Source organism: Haemaphysalis longicornis, unplaced genomic scaffold (assembly GCF_048455015.1).
Source record: "Haemaphysalis longicornis isolate Haplotype H1 unplaced genomic scaffold, Haemaphysalis longicornis Haplotype H1 scaffold_7, whole genome shotgun sequence".
NCBI classification, from domain to species: domain Eukaryota; kingdom Metazoa; phylum Arthropoda; class Arachnida; order Ixodida; family Ixodidae; genus Haemaphysalis; species Haemaphysalis longicornis.
The window spans coordinates 144,266,316-144,287,939 of NW_027526422.1; the positions used below are offsets into that span (position 1 = coordinate 144,266,316).

Genomic DNA, 21,624 nt, shown 5'->3' on the forward strand with positions numbered 1-21,624 from the left:
GAATTGTTGCGAAGCAAGGCTTCTCTACAAGAGACGCCCAGTTTTCCGGGACAAGGCCGCAGTTCATTCCCATCACTACGAGCAAAAATCTCAAGAAAGCCTTCATTGCCAATCTGTTCACGAACCTCACATACAGACACCGAAACAAATGTACGGGTGAACGAAAATATACAGGTATGCCGTGGCGGTGTTAGTCCTTGGAGATGATTCAATGCTGACCTTCTCCTGGCGACGTTGCCGAAAACAGGACAGTGCTATTTCGCCGTTCAAACCTCCTCTGCCGTTCACCCGGACCTTGTGGCATCGCAAGGTCAATGCACATCTCGACGCATTCGCCCTACAATCTATATGCAACTTCAAGTTAGACAGAGGGTCCTAATCAGGTAGGACTTCCATTTTTTCCCCGAAAACCAGGTGATCAAGTTTTGCAACTGCCTCAACGTTAGACAAAGATTTTCGCTCACAAGGCGAGAACAAGCTTAATATTGGGGAGGAACGGTGACCCCTAAACGCGACGAGCTTCTCGGAATCATTCTTCTTGCTGACAGAGTGCGGCCAGGTGAAAACTTCAGGTGCGTCCACCTGCAGCCAATGCTGCTCGTGATCGTTACGGTCAACCACTCCAGCGAGGTTTCTGACACACCCGCACTAATTACTACAAAGGACAAGTACACTTCGAAGCTCTTCTTTAGTCTCCGGTTCATCGCGATAGGTGATTTTGTCACGGTCCTGTGTTTCCTCTACCTCTGTTTCTTCAAACGCTTATGCGCCTTCATTCATTCTTTTCCAGTCTCCACGCTTGCGCTCTGTACTTCGCCATTGGCCTGCTCGGGCTCAGTCTCACTTTCAATTTTATCTGTCTCACAAGCTCTCTCGCTATATTTCCTATACTTTTTAACTTATACAATCTCGTCTTTCTCTGCCTTTTTGGGTACACTCTACCTTTCGATTCCCATTTTCTCTCCTACACTAAGCCGTTGTAAGCTAGTGCCAATAGTTGCTAGTATTAGGTGTTCGAGTTTTATAAGTTCAATTTCTACCTGAAATTGTCGACCTTTTTGTTCGTCGTCTCGCCTTCTGTCTTTAGCTGGCTCATCTTTCGCGTGGCGCCTATTTTCTTTCGCGTCCTCCCAAAATTTAATGAGCTACCTATCGTCGGCGCTCAGTTCGCGTATGGCATCAACAATAGAAGGCTTACGCGTGTTTCTTCTTATCTCCACGATCAGAGGGTTACGCAGAAAGACAAGTCGGTTCTGAAAAACAAATTCAAATCCATGACCACTGTTCTCAGGAACCCCGCTACTTCGCTGTCCTTTATATCGAGACACAAGAACGCTTGACAAAGAACAAACCACACAAGCTCTGATACTTCTAAGAGACCTACAAGCTTGACAACTTCATGATAGAAAAACACTTGCCAAACAAGAAAGCGCTCCAGCTATCACACTTTCCCTCGCTCTTTAAGGAAAACCCGGGAGTCTCACTCCTCTTGTGGGAGAACCCGCTGGACGCCCTCCTATTTTAAGAATAAACAGTATTGCCTTTTAATGGCTCACCAGCACAACCTCGGTTTCGTCGTCTCTTTCAGCAGCCGGCATCCCTGGCTGCTACACGCTAAATAAATTAAGCTCCAAATATCTGGTACACTCAGTAACCCACTTTTGAAACACACAGGTGCCGCCTAGCTCAAAGCTGTCCCGGGCGCTTTCCCACGTGACCACGAAGGCGAGAAAGCAATGTACCCACTACGACGTGAAGACATTCTGTATGATCACTGGGTCCACCTGAGTGCTTGAGTCACATAACTCACCGATTTCCGCTTCCACGTTCCACACTGGTCACTTCTCCTTCTTTTTAGTGCGTCCGTCGTTTTTTCAATTAGGCAGTTGCACGTGTGGGATTGACACAAAGTAGATGATCTATCTTTCATAACACGTCTTTTTTCTGTAATACCACGTCGTACACCGCAAAAGCCAAATCAGTGGCTGGGTAGGAAAACAAGAGAACTTGTGTCTACGTTTTTGTCAGTTAGGTATATGAGGTCACCAAACCAATTTTGACAACAGAGAATGGAATAGTTATGACGTAGTAACAGGGAATGCCTGAGCAATTTTACTTGATCGAGGGAACTTGCCGGACAAGAGACAGGTAATATTTTAATTGTTATCAGAACAGTTATTATTTTCACCTATGTCTTAAGAATGGCACCCAAAATACCATCTCGCCAAAAGGAAAGCGAGGGCTAAAGCAATAAATTCTGATCTGGACGATGTGCTCGTCCAGTTGCAAACTGCAGGTTTAAGCCGTGGAACAAAAGGCACTGCTGTCTCCACTACCACCCCTGAGCACATAAATTTAGAACTGACGAGCAATACATTCGGCCTCTTCTATAAGCTCCTCGCTGCTTATGTGCAGAAGACGAATAGATTGTGCACTTGTACAGAATCTAGCATGGACATACTTTGAGAAGGCTTCCAGTTGATGAGTTGCGGTAGATTCTACTTACGACAGATTGTGGTTTAACGATACGGATTTGTCCATCTCACCGCTTTTCTGTGTCGCGACGAGGCTTATAAACTCCGGAATATTTGTAATTAAGTTTGCGCTCAGGTAAAATGCTTGTAAAAGTGTACCATGCGTTTTGTTGTCTTAGAGGGCTAATATTTTTCTCGGAGTGACTACTGCAGGTGCACTGTTCACCGGTGATATCGGCCTGCAGTAACAGTTAATACACTGAGAAATTATTAACGTGTCTCTACCCTCAATCCAGGGACTACCTCTTCTGCGGAACATAAATGTCACCTCAAAACAACGTTACCTCCTACCTCTCGTTTCCCAATCAAATATCTATTTACAACATAAGCACAATGCCGATCTGATAGCCATTTTGCTTTATTTTGGTTTCGAATGAACTTAATATTCCGAGTTTAAGTTAATGCCAATCACCGTTGGCCTCTGTTTGATAACTTTATTCATCATCCGGTCATATGAATTTACGTCATAGGAGAATATACAAAGAAGATGGTACAAAACTTCTACATTACTTGAGTGAAGTTGTGGCGGCTCCTAACACATTTGTAATTACAACGAAGAGTTTTTGCGACGCCCAGCTATACTGAGTTTTCTTATTCTTTTTCATCCCTACGTCAGCTTTACAGAATGGCGATGACACCGAGAGGAATGTGCATCATCTTCAATAACGTCAGTTTCCAGGGCCGTCTGAAGAAAAGAACTGGCTCTGAAGGTGACGCACAGCGCTTGGCATGTCTTTTCAGACAACTAAACTTCCGTGTCAACGTTGAAAAAGACCTCAACGCCGGGGTGAGTGCCTATTTCATTCCACCGAGTTTTGTTTCCTACGTTTTGTTCGTGACACGTGGCGGGCAAAAGCGGCCGAGGTACTTTCTTCATATTCTATTCCTCCGTAAACCCATTTTCGCGTAGATTGCAAACCTCAGGGTATATAATTTGAACCAGATATTGAAAGCCTCAAAAATGAATAAGAAAGCTATATAGACTTGACCAGGTCCTCCATATTCTGATCCATATTTTTAAAATACTGATTTTTTTCATTTCACCACTTCAGCATACCTAGCTGTTGGTAACTTTGGATTGAAAATGAAAAGAGATATTTAACCTGAGGCAAATAACCTAAGTAGGTAAACCACCATTGCTCAGATAATATTTAATTTCCACAATTTATTCCTTAAATTTGCAGTGAAATACTAGTGGTAGCACATTTTTAAGTCGATGGGATGCTGAGTAAAGCTTTCTGCTAGCTTAGCAGAGAAGTTTTTATTTGAATGATCTCCTGCGTGTTGTCGTTGCAACGTGACAAGCCGACACATAGAATAACGCGCGTACAAATCCCCTCAGCAGCAAACTTGTTTCATAAATATTGATGTAGGTAGGTCGAAGAAAACGACAGTATCCGCCGTCCACATACCGAATTTTACCTGTGACGCAATAGCACACAGTTTAGCTTTCAGTTCCCATTGCATTTGGGTTTATAATTTAAAATAAAGCCCCAAAAGAAATATACAGTAACGAAATACTTTATACCTGTCAATGTTCGCATGGCTATGATCTCCTCGAACGTTGAGTACAGTTCACCTTTCTTATTCGTCGTTTTGTACGGTTCAATATACGTGAACATTTTTCCTTTAGTGTAGATGCATTCCTTTGCATAACAGAGAAAACCGTCGAGCCCGAACTTATTGCACTGCTGCTTTCATTCCGACATCTTTTAGCCATATTTTACACCACAAATTCTGAAAACGATGCAAATAACGGTATATGAAGTGTCAGGCACCGGCGATATACGAGTTTCGAAAGCACAGAATCAAAGTTTTGCAATAATTCTTTTAGGCCAAGAAAAAGAGAATATAGCAATTCGAAATAAAAACATAATAATAACAGTAGGGGGCGTGAGGAAACCCTAGAAATACCAGTAGCAATGGGAAGGAGAAAATTGAAAATATCAGCTCTACGCTATCTCAAAAAATGGAGGGGATCTTTTTGAAACCTAAAAAATGCAGGAGAGCAACTAGAAAAAAAAAGAGTTCCCCAAATGCATCCACAGGAACAAATAACAAAGCCTAAAGGAAACATTGCAAACATGGGTGACTAAACACTAAAAAGCTTAGAACGAGCGTATAAAATGCTGGCACTGGATTACTACGTGCGAGATATTTATCGAGTAGCTGAGAAAGTTTGGGTGACTATTTCAGGGCAAGCAGACGCTGGACAGACGCTCTCACACTGAGGGTATGCGCCACGAGACATGTAGCACTAATATCCGCAAGGTTTTGAAACTGCGCTCGCGAACAAAACCACGAATGAGAAAAAACAAAATGGGCTGCTCATTGAAACAAATAGCTTAGAAGGTGTACTACTTTCTTATGACAAAGGTAAATCTAGCTTCAGCAGCACATCTTCCCCACCGCTGCCGTGTCTTTTGAGTTCCTCAAGCTTGCCATCCATGCAGAAAATTATGCCCAGTTGCCAGACAGTTCCTGGCAGACAGCTGGTGTCGGACACAGCGGCCACTGTTGACTATTGCTACATACAGGACATTTTTTCGTATCAGTACACGAGTGCGACAAGGCTACGGAAACCTGCGCGACGTGTTTCTTCAGTCTTGTGTCAGTGGCCCGAGCTCATGGAGGCAGCATGGGCAACTGGGTTAGAAAACTACAGCTTACTCATCCGCTGGCAGCTAAGGGCGACGACAAGTCGATCCGCTTTTATATTGCATCCGTATGCTTGATTGCATTGTCGAGTCTATGAGAAAAGGTCGCGCTTCTTGTCTTCGAGTAAGCCTACTGACGCAAAACCTCAAGCACACAGTATCTACCTTTCGGCCGATCCGCTTAGTGTACAGTCTGCAAAACATGCAGCAGCACGATGCCGGCACAGTGGCATGAAACTTCTCCATCGGCGGGATGTTTTCTCCTGCCCCACCAGAAACAAAAGTAGCCAGTGCAAACGGCTGGTTAAGGTCGTAAAACGGAAGTCTTTGCAAATCCCCTGCCAGACGTGATGGTAAGAAACGAAGTGCCTATTGGTGTTAAACTGTGTGGCCCAATTGCTTTTGTGTGCACTGGTGCTAATATTTCGGGAAGGAGTCTTTCGTTCACAAATGTCCTTGTCCCAGAACGATATGTTTGCTGGGAAGAAACATAATATTTCCGAGGAATAGGAAGAGATTATCTGTGTGCGGTTTGTGATATTTTGACAAACCTGTTGCTAGGAAGCGACCCATTCAAAACTGATTTAAGCCACTGGACAACACAACGTGATTCTAGTTTTATGCGTAGCAAAGCGGAACCAAAATTTTATTGCGGGGATAGGATATTTTATAGCAAAGCGTTTAGCCTTCCTTCATCAAGAATGCTGTACAAACCCGAGAGGGAATGTTCCAATCCTCAAAATATGAAGTTTTGCTGCACTGTACACTTCCGCTAGATTGAAGTTTGGCCACATCCACACGCATAACTCCCACGTGGCGCCCGCTATGCCCGAACATTCCCAAGCGATAAAAAAAGTTTTCGTGCCTTCGTGCAGTAAATAGCAACACTGATGTGTAGACATGAGTAAATGGAGCTTTTAATAGCTCCCCGGTACCACACGAAGTACAACCGGTTATACCCAATTGCAACAGTACAAAAATAGGGCCAACCGGCAAAGAGAATTTTGTCCACACGAAGGTGGAGAGAAATTAACGGGAAAAACTTTCTTGCGACCCACCACCAGGGGAGCAGTGGATGCATGTCCAGAAGCCATAACACTCCTTGCGTTCTCATGGGTGCCATATGCTGAGCAGTTACGCGTTCTACAAGGAGCGGCCTCAGTTTGACCATGCGACTAACACAGAGGTTGAACTTCATTATGAATTTGGTAAAATATAAGTTATCCGCCTGCGTGTAACGACAGACATTTGAAAAAGTGCGGCTCAGCACGCATCTAACATGCAATTCCAACCAGGCAGAAGAATTAGCTCTATCTACAGGTGAGTGCAATGTCATGAGCAGATGTAGAATATGCTCCTAAAGAGTATCATTTAGAACTGGCCAGTCCATGGCTAGTCCCCTGCAATTTTTAGCAGCGAAAAAATACCAAAACGCGGTGTTTTTTTTCGCTGAGTACATTGAGGGTGGAAAGTGGCAAAAGTGGGGTGAAACACAGCATTTCTTGAATCCATCACTACATATACTACTTCCTGCATTCTGTGTACTACTCCTCATCAGCCCTGCTTACATCCAAGCTAACGGGAGATTTCTAAGGCAGCGTGCCGACAAAGGAAATACGGCACTTCTTATTCCAGGCTGCCCCTTTCAAAATAAACAAAAACGGTTAGAACGGCCAAAAAAAGGCGGAGAAAGAGACGCAACTATGAATTACAGTAAATGAGTTATTAAGAAGCATCCCTACGCCATTGCCTTAAAAAATGCATCAGCATACTTAGGTGTCCCATCTATTTCGACTATATTTCAATAAATTACAGGACTGCCCCTAAAACTGGCATTATGTCGTTAGTTTTCAACTCTGTTTTTTTTTCGCAAATGATATTTTCGCAAACACTTCTCGCAAAAGATGGTCCCAGATTTGTCCTATCTGTGAAATACATTCAAGTAATGTATATCAAAAAGAATTTAGAATTGTGGAATACAATCAGTAAGAAGATATGTGTGTGAAATTTACTTTTACGACTTTCCTTGTATCAAGCAAAACAGATCTCGTACATCAAAAATACCATAATTAATATTCCCACACGCCCAGCACACTTGGACGTAACTTTAAATACACCTTCCGCACTTGCTTCCACTACCACGCATTTTGCTTTGCACTATTGAATCAGTGGCCTTCTCAGTTTTTTTTTTTTTCATGTCAAGTTAAGTTTTATTTTCCACGTATCACTGCTATGTTGACGGAAACAGACAAAAACGCCTTTTTAGGGCTTGACAAAGGCCTGTGCCCCGTATACAGTTACATCAGCGTTGTGGGAAAATACGTGTGTTTCTAAAATTATATAAAGCAGAAAACAAAGCACAGAATCACGAATATGGTGTCACATACAGACATGCACAATAGGTGTGGTAACTACATGTGCTTTCAAAATTAAACCAGCGTAAAAGGAACAAACAACAACATCAAAATCATGTCAAGATGCAAAAGCCAAGGAGTGCCAAGAAAACAGGAAGTATAAGAGTGCATTGTTAAATCGGGGGATGAATTTAGTATAAACAGGTAAAATTAAATATAAGCATTTGTACATGCGGATTCCATGACATAGATTCATTAAAAAATATACATTGTTTTTTTTACCATTGGATGTAGTTGGATGTTACATGTACCAAGGGTTAAGGATAATGACAGATCAACTCTTTTATTTCTGGTGCGAAAAAGGACTGCTTTGGTTTTAGACACGTTTATGCTTAGATAATTTGTTAAGCTCCATGAATTCAATAATGCTAGTACCTTGTTTGCCTTTGTTTCAAGATCCGTTATTGTGTTCGTAGAAAAATAACGACGGATATCATCAGCGTATATAACAAAACGACAGCCTTCATCAATATATGCGATATCAATGACATATATATTAAATAATAACGGCCAAGAATACTTCCTTCTGGTATACCCCCACCCCATAATGAAAGAAACGTGGATTTGGAACCATATATTATTACTTGCTGCTTGCGGTCATTCAAACAGCTGTTTAAAAGCTGGAGAAATTGTCCACGAAAACTATAGTGTTCAAGTGTTTCGCAAGGGTTCTATGATTTATTCTATCAAATGCTTTTGAATAGTCCACAAAAACTCCAAGCACGTAAGATTCCTGCTCGAAAGGGTTCAGAAGTATCTCCTTTTGGAAGAATAAAGCACTTTCAGTGGAACAATTATTATAAACCAAAACTGGCAAGGTGTCATAGTGGTATATATGGTCATGAAGGCTGTCATTCGTTTGTGTATCAATTTTTTAACTACTTTAGAAAATATCGGCAATATACATATAGGTCTATAATTTGACATTGTGTTTCCATCGTCACCTTTGAAAATTACGGATACTCTTGCTAATTGGAATCTTTTGGGGAATTTTTCCTGTAAAAATATTTGGTTTATTATGTATTCTAAAACACTAGCTGTAGTGTCAAGTGTTTTTTTAAGTGGTTTAATTTGCAAGCCTTCTATGTTACAGCTGTGGCTGTTTTTTAAAGAGAGCATCGCTTCTCAAATTTCTACAGCTGTGGATGGATATAAAAACGTACTTTCTCGTAACTTAGGCCTAAAATTAAGAAAACGTGCACAAGTTGGGTCGTGGGTGCTATTTGTAGTAGATAAAAAATAGCCATTAAATGTATTAGCAAGTTCTTCGCCGGCTAGTGTTTGGCCGTTCGCAACTATTTCTAGCGGACCCGAATTTAGACCAGATTGCGGTTTGAGTAAAGCATTTAGGTGCTTCCAAATTATTTCAAAGCTTTGTGCTCCATCAGTGCTAAACAAGTTCTGAAAATACTGATTTCTACTTTTACGCAAGAGGATGTTAGTTTTATTTTTATGTTGTTTAAAATTTTGTAAATCTTCTGCATTTCTGGTTCTTAAGAAAAGTTTGCAGAGAGCATTTTTTTTTCTTTATCGCTTTCAAGCAGTCACTAGTGATCCAGGGTTTACGTGCCTCACGAGGTTTACGTTTTGTTTTATAAGGAAAACTCTTGTAATATATGATCTTGAAGTTCTCAATAAATATCTCGTACGCATCATCGGGATCTTCAGAACAAAAAACTGCATACCAATTTGCATTTTACAATGCGCTAGAAAACTGCTGCATTGTTATATTGTTGATGTAGCGATATTTGATTACGGGATTTTTTGATCTTTTGATTTGTAAACTAGTGCTACTCAGGAGAAAACAAATTGGTAGATGATCACTTATGTGTGCGCCTAGTACCCCTGAGCAAAGTGGTATGTTGTTCTCGTTAGTAACAAAGAGATCGATTAGAGTTGAAGAGTTGACTTGTATACGAGTAGGATCCTTTATAACATTTGTGAAAGCATTTGCATATAATACAGTGAGGAGCTCGACACATTGCGATGTCAAGCTCAGAAGGTCTATATTTAAATCGCCACACAAAACCACAGTTAAAATATTTTAATTAGAGCAAGCCACGTATGTATCAAAAAAAGATAAAAAAATATGTACGTTTCCCCCTGGTGGACGGTACAGAACAGAAAAAATCGCGTTGCTGCTTTGCACAGTCAGAACTTCAAAATCATCTGTTATTTGCGTAAAGGAATCAATAAGTTCACATTGGAATGTTTTATTGGCCAGCAGCATAATTCCACGGCCTCTTTTATCAGAATGGTGTAAAAAATAGGACACAGCCGGGTAGATTAAGTACCTTGCTTCATTGTCATACCAAGTTTCAGTCACCATGGCCACGTCGAAGCAGAAATCGAAGCTAGTTAACAGAGCCGTCAAGCTTCCTCTTTGTTGCGAGCGGATTGAGCATTCAAGTGAATGCAAGATATAGTTTGCTTGTTTGAACAAATAGTTTTGTTTATATCAGATGGTGTCAAAAGCACGTTTCATTTAGTCTAGGCGCTTTCACTATCCGCAAAGAACAACTGGGAAATACAATGCTGCGCATTCGAAATTTCAGATAGTGTATTGTGTCTGCCTTTTTTAGGAACCCTATCAACCAGTTAGGGGCATTAAAAAACTTGCAGCTATAAACTGTTAATGCAGTCATTTCCGGGATCGGACTACCGATAACAGTGAACCTGAAAAACAAATTACAAGTCGTACAACTACCCCTGCACAAAATAGGTACTTAGATAGGCCATCAAATGAAAGAGATAAAACGCTTGCAGTGACATGGCGGTATCACTCTTGGCAAGACGGAAGGTTGAACCCATTTTCGCACGTATTCAGTTTCCTGGCATCATGCGTTCGGCATCACTGAATGAAGTAATGTGCATGATGGGTGTTGATTCACCTCGTCGGGCGAGAACCTTTCCGTCCGCCGTCCAAACAAATTTCCATCCGATAGCCTTCTTTCGTGCTACAGCTTGGCCCAGCAACCACTTTTGTTTCGCAGTAAGGTGTTCATTTATGTAAACATCTTTGCTTTGGCCGTCGATACCAAGCGATTCTGTGGTTACCCTGACCTTTTGTGCTTTTGCTACAACGACATTTCGTTTGGAGCGGCGAGTGAACCGATCAATGACGTTTTTTTTTCGATGGAGTTCGGAATTTTCACCTTGTGGCACACATCAATGTCGTTTTTGTTAAATGTGCCACCCAGTTCGTTCACGATTTCTTTTACGACTGTTGTTTCATCGCAGTCATTCGGAAGCCCCTTTATTTCGAGGTTATTTAGTCTTTGGTACTGCTCCAGCTTATCTACACGTTTGTGGAGCTGCTGGTTTTCGATTTCAAGCTCCCGGTTTTTTCCCACAAGCTTCACACTATCCTTTATGGTGAGATCTTCCAGCCTAAACTCCCTCCGAAAATCATCAAGTTGTTTCTTGACCACCTCCGAAACATTTGACATTTCGACACAGTGTAGTTACTTCGACACAGTGTAATTTCGACACAATGTAATTATACTTAGGTATCATTCCTAAGAGATCCAAACAAAAATGCACTTCATAACTACCAAAACGCAAAAATTCATGCTGTAATCACGAGTAATATATTGTTCTTGGTACATTCCTGACAAACGTTGATGATGGTGGTCTTAAAACAAACTGAAGCGTGTTTGTTTGCTAAGTCAGCCATCTAACAGAAAGCTCACACTGAAGCACGCTTTGCGTGTAATCCTTACGCCCTATTGTATTACGATCACCAGTAAAGGCTGTCTAACCGAAAGACAAGCCGCTTTCTTCTGGTAGGTTATCGCCTGATTCACGATGGGATGCTTACAGCATCTTGTCCAGCGCCCACGCATCAGCACGAAAAGCACCGAAATCATTTATATTCAGACCTTGTTACCTATGCGTGATACTAACGCTGGGAAATTTTGGAATGTTACAAATCGGTTGCAGGAAAACAGGGTCTACTTAGAAGGCGCGTCTGCTAACATCATTCCCATAAGTGGATCTGCGGTTGTGCTGAATGATATTTCGCGAAAACGTCTTTGTGCTTCCACAGTAAATGCATTTTGTTCACGCACATGTAATTTACGTGTTATGTTCTCCGTATTGATTGAAGGAGCAGCTGTACCAACCTATTACAGGATTTAAGTACCACTGTTCTCAGAATTACAGCCTAATAAACTATATCTTTAAGAAAAATACAGGTTCGTTTCGTTCTTTTCTAATTTCAAAAAAGTTCCTGCAACCGACACATCTTCGCTAACTACGCGTACGAAAATCCGTGAGGTGGTTCCTGTTATGAATTATTGCTTTTATACTGTCAACCGAAAATTACCGGCCTATTTCATTATGTGGCATCTTCATTAATATCAGCAGCAACAGAATAATCTTACCTAGGACGTGGCAGGACGAAGGCCTCTCCCACTGAACACCATACCGTGTTTTGTCCTTGCCTGTGAATTTCTTTATCTCTCCCTTCCATCAAGTTATTGGCCTTCCCCTTTTTCTACATCCGGCTCTCGGTAATCATTCTGTTGAACTGGTGCTTCACCGGCTGTCACTTCGTTTCACTACAGGGCCTTCTCACCCCCGTTTCCTTTTCTTTATTTCAACTGTGATATGATGGGATTGACTTTGCTTCCTAATCCACGAAGCTCGTTTTATTTTCCTAACTGTTACTCTCATCATTATTCGTTCCTTGACTCGATGAGATAACCTAAGTTTGCTTTCTAGTTGTTTAGTAAGGCGCCAAGTTTCCGCTCCATCTGTCATCCCTGGCAGCATGCATTGTTTTGTATATTCTCCTTGTGAGTGGTAGAGTTAGCTTACTTTTCATTACCTGATAGTGTTCGCAAAAGGCGCTCCAGCCCATACCTAATCGGTGCGGAATTTCTCTCTCATGATTGCGGTCAGCTCTGTTTACTTTTCCTAGATAAATATACTCTTCTACGTGTTCTCGCACTTTGCTACACCTGCTGAAGAGAGCGCTTTTTAGGCATGTATATTCATCACAACATTATATTTACTCAAAATTATCTTTATTTCCACGGCTTTGCCTTCTGATTACCATTCCTCAAGCACTTTTTGCATGCTTTACGCAGACTCACTTAGCAAAGATATTCGTCTGCAAATATGGTATGGCTGTAGTATTCGCCGCTTTTCCCAAGTCCTATATTTCCAAGTCAAACTTTCTGAACGCCCTGTCCAGACATTTTGTGAATAGTTTTCGGGAGATCTTAGGTCCCTGTCTAAAGGCCTTTCAGATTTGGAATTTGTCTCCTTGCTTGCAAAAAATTATTCTGCCCATAAATTCTTACTCTATGCAGTTTAGATGTCTTAATTAGGTTGCCTCAATTTCCTGGTTTTTTAATGCCAATCCGTTCTTTCAGAGCATACCGCAGCACTACTGCGGCGTGTAATAAAATGAACGCTTTTTCATAGTCTCTTTTCAGAGTTTAGTGTACTCTGCGGATTTTTAGATTACCTGACTGATGACACGAATGCGCTATTTTGTTGTATTTCGTTCCCTACCACAGCATGCTCTCTGGATTGTGCGGGAATCTCGGCTGTGGCCTATGGGGTCAACCATTACTTCGGTAAAAAGCTTGTATTGAACTGAGAGTAGGCTGGTGGGCCCATGATTCTGAAGGCATTTCTTATCTCCTTTCTTGTGAATGAGAGGTATGTTGGTGCCCTTGCGGGCTATGGACACTTTTTAATGTCATTAAGAATTCCGGGAATCGTGGAGCAATATTTTCTAGTACAATAACTTCTCCCTTCTTTAAAAGATATACGGTTATACCATCGTCGCCTTCAGCTTCGCTCGTGTCATTCTCTTGAGAACCTTTTCAATTTCGTGTTTGATTATTGGTCGGACTTCGCAATCTAAGTTTGTATACACAAAAGTTGCTCCTAGGTTAACGTCACTGGCGTATCGCCTCGTGTAGAATCGTTGTGGTACTTTAGTTATTTTTTCTGCGCCATCATTATGTTGCCGTTTTGGTTTCTAGTAAATATCCGAGAGCTGCTGTAGTAGGATAACTAGGCTTTTCCCACTAGGCAGGCATCACGCATGAAATTTCTGCACCTTCAAGTTCCAGAGGCGGCCTGACCAAACCAAGAGATTCTTAGCACCTCTGCTGTATCGCTGGCCTGACCGCCAGCGTGGTCCGGTGCTCCATGGCTGCTGGAAACTGAAGGACCAAAAGTTATGTTCATGAATCCTTGGAGAGGGGGCTAAATACTATACCAGAAGGGCCAGATCCGTCTCTGGTGTGGGGGTGCGGGTTATGAGCCAAATAGCCGTGCTAACGTTGTTGCACTTGTCAGTTATAGCGTTTTATTTGTCCTAAATGATGTCTCCTTTCGGAACATGCAGCACTTCACACAAGCAACCGTTGTGCTCTGGGAGGCGGGAGAGCAGTGCAAAAGAAAAGAAAAATGATAGCAAAATAAAGTAAAAAAATAAATATAAGAAGAGAAGGGGAAACAAAGCATGAAAAAAACACCAATACAATAAAAGCAAAAGAAAAAAAGGAAAGAAATAAGAGAAAGGAATGCGCCCGCCCCGAATACAGGAAATACATGTTTCAATCCGCGAATGTAGTACCTTTCTGTCTTTTTTCCACGCAAAAAGAACACACCAAGTACGAGAAAAATATCCACCTAACATTCCAAGCTTGTCTAGCCCCTGTTGCGATGATTGCGGAGAAAGAAGGCACAACGCACTTCCAGCTGCTACGTATGTATATGTCAACAATAGGCTTCCTTGGTAGCTAATGCAGGCCGTGGCGCACGAATATAGTGCGACACGAAGTAACGACGCCCAAAACGATTTTCATCCGGCTGCGTAAATTTATTGAGAAGCGTTCAACACAAAAATAAAAGCAAAGGAATAATAGGCCGCACTGCTCGACGGTGGTCACTAACATTTCTGCGCTCACGAGTAAATAGGCGTATACCTGTTCCATTATATAGATATATGTCAACAAGGTGGGTCTCTCACAGTTAATGCAGGTCTGAAAAAGAAAACATTCTGGCACTTGTATCTTGGTGCTTGTTTCCGTTTGAATATAACTGACCTCCTTCTGTACGAAAACAAAGTTTGCATAATATTCTTTCTAGATGTTTTTGGAGGATTTTAAGTGGTCTCCCTGCATAAATAGCACTGAGAGCGGGCAAGTAAGGCACTAGCGCCAGTTGTGTCGGCGGAGATACCGAATTGGCTCGAACAGCGCAGCGGGGCACTATTATACTATATTGGCAGCCATTGCTTGTCAGCTTGTATTTCAGGGCAATTATGGAAAACCGTCATTACGGGAGCGGTCAATTAGCGGCGGAAACGCGAGGAGAAATGGGCGTGCGCGCGAGACATGAAAAATCACGAGTTATCGAGAGTCATTTCGCAATTCAACGAATTCATTATGGTCCTTACTATATTGTGCGTTAGGTTCCCGCTGATTCTTTTTACGTGAAGTGGACCAAAACCTCAAGGTTTTTGCTGCCAGCGGTAATATTCCAAGGGCCGTCACGATCCATCGGGCGCTGTGGTGAAGACGCGAATCTTCAAAGCGATGGTGGCAACTACTGCGGAGAGGAAGTCAGTCTCGCCTTATTGTATAAACTATACGTATAGGATGACTGCATTGGGCTATTCTGCTGTCACTGCTCTGAGCACGCGCTCAGATTAACTAATGGCAAAAATATGCCCTTGTTAGCACACTCGCTCGTGGTACTTAGACTGCGCCCTTTTTGTTTTATTTCGTCAGAGTATATGACGAGCTGCTGTTATACTTTTCTTCCCATCAGGCGATTGCGGAAAGTACGGTTTTCAAGTGTCAAATGCATGGTCGCAATTGGAAATTGGTTTGGGTTTCTACTGCAACCAAACATTGATAGTGTGGTTACTCAATTGGCTGGGTGGTCTTAGCAGTAACATTGACACGGGTTCTAAATTTTTGAAGACTGCCACAGCAAAGCCGCTACTGAAACCACCTACTCCATACATATTGTGCCAGTGGGAGCCGCCAGGATGTAAAATTCACTCGAGTTCTGACTATACAAAACTGCCCCAGCATAACCTCTTAAATGGCACGTAATTTAAATTGGGGGGACATGTCAGGTTCACAAATTTGATCACATGCTTTCAATTAAATTCCTTTTCACATTACCGCAGCATAGTTTCCCTAAATAACTATCATGTTAAAAGCAGCTGATATCATTCATTAACATGTCACAACTTATATTAAATCAATAATCAAAAGCTGGCTCTGTTTATTTAAACTTTTTCAAATCCTTTGAAAATGTGTGCCACAAACTGCTGCTCCACAACCTGACACAACTAAACTTGATGACACCATCATTAAGTGGGTTGAATTCTTCCGTAATGATTTCTCAATATTTCTTTCAGCTAGCTATCATAACTCTTACGTAGCCATAATTTATCAGATATTCCCCAAGGATCCTAACTTGAAACTGTTTTCTTTGTTATTGACATTAATGGCATCCCTTCTCCTATATGTTCAAATGGTTATCTGTTATACCACGACTGTGTAATTTTGTGTGACCCTATTACTGGTAAAATAATTCTAACTCTGCTGAATAAGGGGTAAATATTGTAAGTAACGGTCGCAAATTATGGTTAATAAAATTAACGTCACTAAGCGGGAAGTAATGCGTGTATTGAGAAGACTAGTTGCGTGCTCGTATACTATCAGAGCACTATTCGAGTTGGATCCGTTTTATCTTCTAAGTATTTAAAATTTACATTACAGTCAAGTTACCCTGAACACAAGGAATCGAATACATTAATAACAGAGCAAACCGCTTTCTGGCATATTAACCTAATGTTTTCCTCTGCCTCGTATTCTTTAAAACGTTCTCTATATAAAACAGTAATCAGATTGGAACCAGAGTACGCCACGTGAAAATGGGATTCGTGTCATAAAAAGTTATTTGTCGCACTCGAACTTGTACAGAATAGCTCAGCTGGTTTTATAAAGACGATAGTCGTGCTTGGGCTACTCATACCCAGAAATTTTGGTTTGTGTGTGTGTCTGTCTGTCTGTCTGTCTCTGTGTCTGTCTGTTATCTGTCTGTCTGTCTGTCTGTCTGTCTGTCTGTCTGTCTGTGACTCGATTCAGCCACCCGGCCAAAGTAAAATAGATACTCCGCAATAGTCATATATACTCACAACCAAACCTAAACGTCTAAGCTTGGTTTATATGGTCATACTTGTCAACTTTGTTGAACAACAACAAGATATAACGGAAATATGAGACAGGAAATTGTTGCGCAAGGGATATTTAGTGTTCCTTTCTTAAAAAATTCACGGATGCTTGGTTTTTCGATTGCAAATGATATTCTGCTTCTACTTCAAAAAAACACCCCTGCTGTTGCCCGCGCCGCCTCCTGGAGGCATATGAGAAATCACGCGGCAACAACAATGAAATGTTTCACTAGCTGGGTTCCCCGTTCTGCTTGGAACGCACGTGAAACAAGGCAACACGGTTTTTTCACACCTTGTAATCGGCGGCCTCAACTCACGCGCGTCTCTGCCGTACTGCCGCGCTGGCATTGAGGAACCCGGCTGTAACAGTACAACGCGGTAAATTCAAATCGCATTGAGCAAACCTTTAGTGTGTTTACCTTGGAATGAGCGTTACGGAACAGGACCACAATGAGAGGTGAGCGGGAAAGCAAAGGGGGGAATTTTCTTGACAAATGTTTACAAGGTCTGTCGTCTTTTGACGAGATTTGCAACAAAAGGAGCAGATGCACTGCCAATTTTTTGTTGTAATTAAGACAGAACTGCAAGTGTGGAGTCAATGAAAAGCTGTATTGGCCTCCCAAGATTGGCGTACCGACATCGCATATTTCGCCTGATTGTGCTTTATATGCTATCTTACAACCCTTCCCTGTAATTTGAACTGCTTTCACAGCCTCAGTGAACTACTTTCACCATTCTATTTATTATGAACTGGTTTCACATCGACTTGACCAGAACCACAAAGTTGCAGTTGAATCATGTAACGCAAAAAACTTTGTTGCATCCTTAATTCCCAAAATATTCCAGAAATGAAACCGCCGTGCCGCCAATATTGTTTCCAATAGCGACGACCATTGATATCAAGCATCATCTAAGGTTGTATATTGAGGAAAATGCATTTTTTTATTTGAACACGTGCACTGTAGCCTTATGTGTCGATGTTCTGTCATACCCATTCACACTTTTATGGCCATAACCTAAAAGGTAAAAAAAATTAATAGGTAGAAATAGTCTTTGGCGTACAAAAGCTGACCTAAGGTTTCCATGCAGTGGGTAAATCAGGGGCTTTCCCGATCATTGCGGGATGCGTTTATAATCCTTATTTATGCAACGCAGGATATACTGTATGAACTCCTCCAAGCAAAGAAAGCGCAAAAGAAGGAGAAGCCAGACTGCCTTGTGGTCGTTTTTATGTCACACGGCGCTAATGACGTCATAGCTGGCTCGGATGGAGAAGCTCTGCATCTTCGTGACGGAGCCTATATTTTGTTCAACGATCACAACTGCTGTGCACTCAGAGGAAAGCCTAAGCTTTTCATCATTCAGGCCTGCCGTACACGTGAGTATAGAGTGTTCTATTACTTGGCGAAACACTGGTAGTGCGACATCACAAAGACCTGCTTCGTTACTTTAAGAATTTGTTTACAGTACAGGGAGGTTTACGGTAGGGTATATGGAGCTCAACTTACATTTTTTGTGCCCATAGTGCATGTCGGCATACTCTCATGCCATGACAACGTAAAGTGATATCATACAATAGTTTTGACAGCTCGGGAAGGTTGCAAAAACTTGAGAAGGACTTGCTTCCGGGCGATTTGGTGCGAAATTTGCGACATGGTTTTAGCGCTACAAATCGACGAAGACAAGAGGGAGGCAGTGACGTGCAACGAAATATATAGGACAAGAAAGAAGCAAGATGCGCAGAGGAGGTGTGCGCAAAACTTCACTACCAATTGATTGATTGCAGGGTTCAACGCGCGGACACAACGCAGGTGATGAGGCGCGCCGTAGTGGAGGGCTCCGGATTAATTTTGACCACCTGGGGATCTTTAACGTGTGCCGAAATCGCGTACACATGGGCGTTTTTGCTTTTCGCCTCCATTAGAAAAGCGGAAACCTTCACTACCAATGTAGGAGGCTACAGGAGGTGGGTGCCAAACCAACTCTACTCGCAGGCATACAGAGATATAGACGTGTCTGTAACACAGTCGCCTAGTTTTTCTTTATGTGATAGGCCTCTAAAAGTTCACGGGCTGTTTGGTCCCGGCTTATGCCTAGAAGTTTGTCCTGGCGAAACATCGGCTCACACGTTGTGCATTTATTCAAGTCAGACGAAATGTGGGTCCCATCAAGTTTCTTTATAGTTAGCGCATGCTTCCTTAACCGGTCATTAAGGTAGCGGCCGGTTTGCCCTATGTACGATTTGCCGCATTTGAGCGGAATCCCGTACACTACTTCTTTTGCGCACTTTACATACGGAGTGGCATGTTTCTTTGAGCAACCAGCCTTTTTCCTTGCTGTCTTGGTTGTGCTTGGGAACAGCTGCGCTAGCTTGTGTGGCGTAGAACAAACCAGCGGAACACCATGCCGATTTGCAACCTTTTTAGGTTGTGTTACACCTAGTGTACATACGGTACAACTTCAGGTTTTTTGGTGTGCACTTCCGCATCCGCGTTTTTTCTTATCGCACTGCGCTTCAGTTTTTTTGGAGTAGAGCCTCCGCCCCCGCCATTATGACCAATCTATGGAACCCTGCGGACAAGTTTTTCCACTAGTTTTGGTTAGGCCTCCTGTACTACGTGTGAGCATGACTTTCGCTGTGCCGATTCTAGGCAGGATATCGCTATGCCTATTTTAACCAGTTTAGAGTGGGCCGAATTATATGGCAAGAGAATACATCCAGCATGTGTGCCACCCTCAGTAGGGCGCCTCGATTCTCGCGCGTCTCCGATACGGCAGCGTTGGCATCGAGACACCCAGCCTGGAGCAGGGAAGCGCTGTAAATTTAAATTGTTTGAAAGAAGCCGTTGACGTCTTACCCTTGGAAGGAGCGTCACGCAAGAAGAACAACTTGAGAGGTGTGCGGGAAAGCGAAGGGAGGCATTTACTTGGCAATAGTAGGTAAAAACTATAGTCTTTTGTCGACATTTGCAACGAACGAGCAGATACGCGGCCAATTTTACTTGCATTGCTTTTCAAAGCTGCGTCTCATATACCTGTCGTATCGCAATTAGTGCGACACGTGGGGCCTATGAAGGGAACTTGAACTGTTGGGAGCGAATGACTGAATCAGGATGGTGCTGCAGCCCCGCTGACTTCACATGCTTTACGATACTGGACAGCTTCCGCGAACGTTCTCTTTCATCTGGGGACGATCAACATGACCTCCGACGTCGTCCACAATATTAAATTATGGCATTCCTTCGTGCCCAACCCATTTTGTAAACGACACACTTCGAGCGCAGAATTTGAGTCTACGGCGAAGCCGGAACTGGAAAAGGCCAGTAGTGGCCAGTGCGGCGCTGGCCCCATCAAAGTAAGGCAAGCCTAAATGCTCGCTGTAAACTGTATATAAGTTGAGTTTCTGTCCCTTCCCTTCTGTTACGCAAAAAAGAAAGTAGTAAATAAATGAAAGGTGACGCCGTTAAAAGGCGTTGAATTAGAGGCAGTGGCGAAACGGTTGCGTGCACGAGCGATACTGTTACCGTATTTTACTTCATGACATTTATGCGCATCTTCATCAGTCATGCATGCGAGTGTGAATGGGCCGTCATCTTTGTAACTCTAGGTGCTAGCACGTCGTTGCCAGAAAAAGGCGAATACAAGATGCAGCATTCCTTCACTATTCATGAAGGAAAGACAAAAAAGGGGGACATGAAAGTTGCATACATGGACATAGCTACTTTTCATAATGCAAAGCCCTCTCACGTCGGCAGCGGGAGGGCCGCGCAGACGTAGCGCTACCCTGCTGGTTAACAAGATAGTGGCTTGCTTTATGGGCTATAGTATGTTTTGTCCACGTGTTACTGACGTCAAGTTGCAAGTTCTTTGCGTGGGTATTTGAGTACGTACAACGAGCGCTACTGTGGGTTCACTGGATAAAGAGTGGCTAACAAATTCCAACTGCAATAAGGCCACACGGAAAAGGCATATCGGGAACGGCGCGGCTGAGGTGACTTGCCCATGTATTTTTGCGAAATGCGAAGAACGCTCACGAGACACAGTATTTGACTTGACAAAGTATGCGAAGCCAGCAAAATACTTCACAGTACTACGATGCTTTGTCGCCAAAGCACCCAGGGTAGTCGCACTGATCAGTGTTGTATAGGCGACAGAGCAGGTTCCGCTCTAGAACACGATGGTTAGGAACCGAGGATCTCGGTCATGAATCGGCAGTCGTGGTCCACGTCTACTGTGTGTCAACCAGCAAAGGCTCGTGATGCGCGTTCAAGAGAATGTTGACTGCACGGCTACGGGTATTCTTGGTAGCGTCGTTACGCGACACTGGAGAGGGAGCGAAAGGAGGTGCTCTGTTCGTCCTTGTTGTTAGAGCTGGTCACCCGCGTGGACACAGTGCTAGCTCAATAATCGCCCACGGGTGTCGTGCCCAACGCTCGTCCCATCAGCTGTTCTACTGAGTTGGTGCCAACTCCCCAGACATCTCCATAGGTAAGGCCTGCACCCTAATCCAGCTGCTCCAATGTCATGAAATGCCACAGCCCCCTTTTACGGCATTATCTTCTAAGTCTCAACCGAGGCCTGCCATTGCTGCTAACGAGCCGCATACTCATACAGACATTTCATACGAGCACATGAGCACAGATAACAATAAAGGGCTTAAAAAGTTTGCATTACACTACTGCATTTTTAGTTTAGGAACTTAACGTTTAAACCACTCTTGCAAAAGTTATATAGAGTTTCTGTTCATTGGGACTGCGGAGCTCACCTAGGCAACTTCACAGGTTATTTTACTAAAATAT

At 42.7% G+C, this 21,624-nt stretch overlaps 1 protein-coding gene across 5 annotated transcripts in view; it reads left to right on the forward strand.

The window, feature by feature from the left end:
• LOC144147095 (uncharacterized) overlaps positions 1–21,624 on the forward strand; it is a 364,907-nt gene that overhangs the window by 342,477 nt on the left and 806 nt on the right. For 4 of the 5 annotated variants that reach the window (XM_077679149.1, XM_077679147.1, XM_077679150.1 and 1 more), the window contains 2 exons: positions 3,151–3,321; positions 17,981–18,203. In XM_077679149.1, coding sequence (XP_077535275.1) covers positions 3,151–3,321; positions 17,981–18,203 — 394 coding nt within the window. Of the gene's footprint in view, positions 1–3,150; positions 3,322–17,980; positions 18,204–21,624 lie in introns of those variants that run through there. The other variant, XR_013317818.1, reaches the window with a different exon arrangement.